Source organism: Balaenoptera acutorostrata, chromosome 4 (assembly GCF_949987535.1).
Source record: "Balaenoptera acutorostrata chromosome 4, mBalAcu1.1, whole genome shotgun sequence".
Lineage (NCBI taxonomy): Eukaryota > Metazoa > Chordata > Mammalia > Artiodactyla > Balaenopteridae > Balaenoptera > Balaenoptera acutorostrata.
Genome location: NC_080067.1, coordinates 141,514,897 through 141,518,134, shown reverse-complemented (window position 1 = coordinate 141,518,134; position 3,238 = coordinate 141,514,897). Strand labels below are relative to the sequence as shown.

Genomic DNA, 3,238 nt, shown 5'->3' with positions numbered 1-3,238 from the left:
TGGCCACAAGCGCCCTCTTGAGCTCTGCGTTGCTGAATCTGTTGTTTTAGGTCCTCTATGGCTGACCATCAAGGCATTACCAAGGGGTCCCCTCACCAGTCCTTGAAAATAAACTAACACAATACCACAGAGGCATGAAATTATGTGCGGTGTGAATGTGTGTGTGAGAAAGAGAGAGTCTGAGGATTTGGAAGATGTTCACCAATAAGTTATCAGCAGTTATCTAAGTGTAGTGAAAGTTTAGGTGATTTTTTTCTTTCTTCTTTATACCCTCTGACATTGTTTTAAAATATTAAAATAAGTGTGTAATTTGTAATTATAAAAAGAGAATTTTTGTTCCGAAAAAAATTAAACTACTATTTTAGAGCAGAAAAAAATAGGCATGATTAAAAACTATCAGAGACAGATACAATTTTTTAAATAAAGGCGGAATTGAACCGAACCTTATTTGCTTTGAAACTTAAACTGCAAAACACGTGCCCTAAATATTGTGGATTACAGATATTTAGGGCATGTGTTGCAGGTCCCAGAATGTTAGAGACATAAATGAATATAAACTGGATAATTGGTGTGTATAACAACAGATACTGGTATTATTCAGATACACAAGTGAGTTGACAAATTACAAGACTATGTATCATTTGGTGTTGAGTGGATCACGCTATGGCCTGTGCACTGTTAAAATATAGGCATTATTTTGCAAAGGATGGTTATTGGGAGGGAAACACAAAGGACACACTCTTTTCATAGTCTAGCTCATACGAGACAGAAAACACCCCAACTTCACTTCATTCTTTTTGCAACATCCGAATATGCGTGTTCTATCTCCTGGTTGGCTGGACACGTGTTTATGAACTCATCCCTAGCATACGCATTGTTCAAGTATCTCCAGATGCCAGTCATTTCAGAAGGAAATTCAAAATCTCTGTATCTCTTGGCCACGATCTGAAAATGAAGAGGAAATAGTCAGAAAGGGACAACCCACTAACATAGGCAGTTAGATCAGACAATCCATTCTTTTGAGGCATGTAATATGTTCTCCTTCTCAAGTTCCCATGTCGTCCTATAGCCGTTCGGGCTACTCTGAGTTGCATTTTGAGTTTGCATGGGGCATATTGAGCGTGGGACTCAAAACAGAGGCTCTACACAACCGTGGCCACCAATTTATCACAGACGATCCTTGTGATCCACTGGCATGAATTTGCTCCGTACTCCAGTGGATTTCTCTTTGTGTTTCTGGCAGTTTTCTCTCCCTGTGTTCTGCTGCTGTGTTATTTGGTGCCTGAGGTTCATGTTGGATCTTCAGTTTAGATTGTGCCAGGATCACTGTGAAGTGCCCTCTCTTTTTCCTATTTGCTGAGCCTCACCTCCTGAAATCCCAAATACCTGTGTATGTTACTCCTGTGGATTTCCATCATTCTGCCCCTGACAGGATCATTTCACTGTGCGTCCACCATGTGCAGAGGATAGATTCGTGAACCAAAATATCTTTATTCTTATCCTCATGGAAATAGTGGATGTACAGACAGGGTAGCTGAGAATGAACATCATGAACACACAATGATGTGAGATGTTTCCTCTGGCTGGAAGGGTACCGTTGGGGAATTCATCACAAAGGAGGGTGTATACTGTTGGAGATAGTATGAGTTTCCTGGAGCTGCCTTAACAAAGCACTACAAGCTTGGGTGGCTTGGAATAACAGAAATTTATTCTCTCACAGTCCTGGAGGCCAGAAGTCCAAGATCAAGGTGTCAGGAGAGCCGGGCTCTCTCTGAAGGCTCTGGGGAAGGATCTGTTCCAGGTCCCTCCCCCAGCTTCTGGCTTGTGGGAGCACAGCTCCAACCCCCACATGGCGTTTTTTCCTGTGCTGGTGTGTTTGTGTCCAAATTCCCTTTTATAAGGACACCAGTTATGTTGGCTTAGGGGGCCCACTCTACTCATCCTAACTAATTACATCTGCAAAGACCCTATTTCCAAATAAGGTCACGTTCTGAGGTACAGGGAGTTGGAACTTGAACACATAAATTTGGGGGGGGGCATGATTCATCCCATAACAAGGACCCAGGGCTACAACGGCCCGTTCTGCTTTGTTCCTTTCCACTGTATTGGCTCCTGGGACGTTTGGATGGCGTGAGCATGGAATGTATCACCAATTAGAAGATCTTCGGGACTTATTTCTCAGATTTTGGAGGCCAGGAGCTATTGATGCAGTAAAACAAGACCATAGAACTTTCAGAGAGCCTCCTAAATTAACATCTTTTGCTTGAATTCAAACTTACTGACGTTAATGTCAAGAATTCTGCTTTCCTTTTGTTTGCATTTGCCTGGTTTAGCTTTGCCCCTCTTTTTATTTTAGCATTTCTGAGTAAGTTTGTTATCTATAGGCCTTTCATAGACGTAAGCTTGTATTTGTATCATATCTTATGAATGTAATACTTTGTTTTCCAACTTTCTGTGAATATTTTTGTGTTCATGTGTGTGTGTGTGTTTCCCTTTCTGGTGGTTTAGAAGGTTTATGGTCTGTTTTAACTCTTCCAGTGGTTTCTTATATAACTTTAAATAATAAGAATTCTTTATTTCTTGATTTATCAACTTTAGATGATCTTTACTTACTCTGATAATGACAAATGAGGAAATTAGTATACCTACACTTCTTTTCATTTCTGCTCCCTTATCCTCCTTCCAATGGTGTAAAACATCCAAGTTTACTATACTCTGTTTCTTTCCAGTAGTTATAATTCCCACTGCTGTTTAGGCTTAGTTCTGGTTTTAGATTTAAATAGGTTCTATGTTTATCACTAATCCTTCTATACCACACACCTTCTCTGTTCCTGGATTCTTATTTTATTATCATTTTTTATTATTTCATCATATAGCAATTTTATTTTTAAAAATGGCTCAGGAGTACTTATTTCATTGAGACCAGAAGTCTAGGTAAAAACAACAATTTACAAGGATATAAAATTCTTACATCACACATCCTTTCCTTTAATCCTTTAACTATTAAACCACTGTTTTCTGGGTTTTAATGTGGTCCTAGAGACATATGAGACTAGTCTGAATTCCCTCCTTGTGTAGGTGGCTTTATCTTTTATTATTATTATTACTATTATTATTATTATCATCATCACCATTATCATCATCAGCATCATCTAGACACCCAAAGGGTTCTTTTTTATCCTCAAAGTTCAATAATTTACCAAATATGTGATAGTGTGTTGATTGTTCTGGGCAATAT

General features: G+C 39.1%; 1 protein-coding gene across 8 annotated transcripts in view; it reads right to left on the bottom strand.

The window, feature by feature from the left end:
• Positions 1–571: 571 nt before the first annotated feature.
• The window catches only part of CLIC6 (chloride intracellular channel 6), a 42,307-nt gene continuing 39,640 nt past the window's right edge, over positions 572–3,238 (bottom strand). For all 8 annotated transcript variants that reach the window (XM_057546133.1, XM_007183738.2, XM_007183735.2 and 5 more), the window contains one exon: positions 572–945. In XM_057546133.1, the coding sequence (XP_057402116.1) occupies positions 784–945 (162 nt within the window). In that variant the 3' untranslated portion in view covers positions 572–783. The remainder of the gene's footprint in view (positions 946–3,238) is intronic.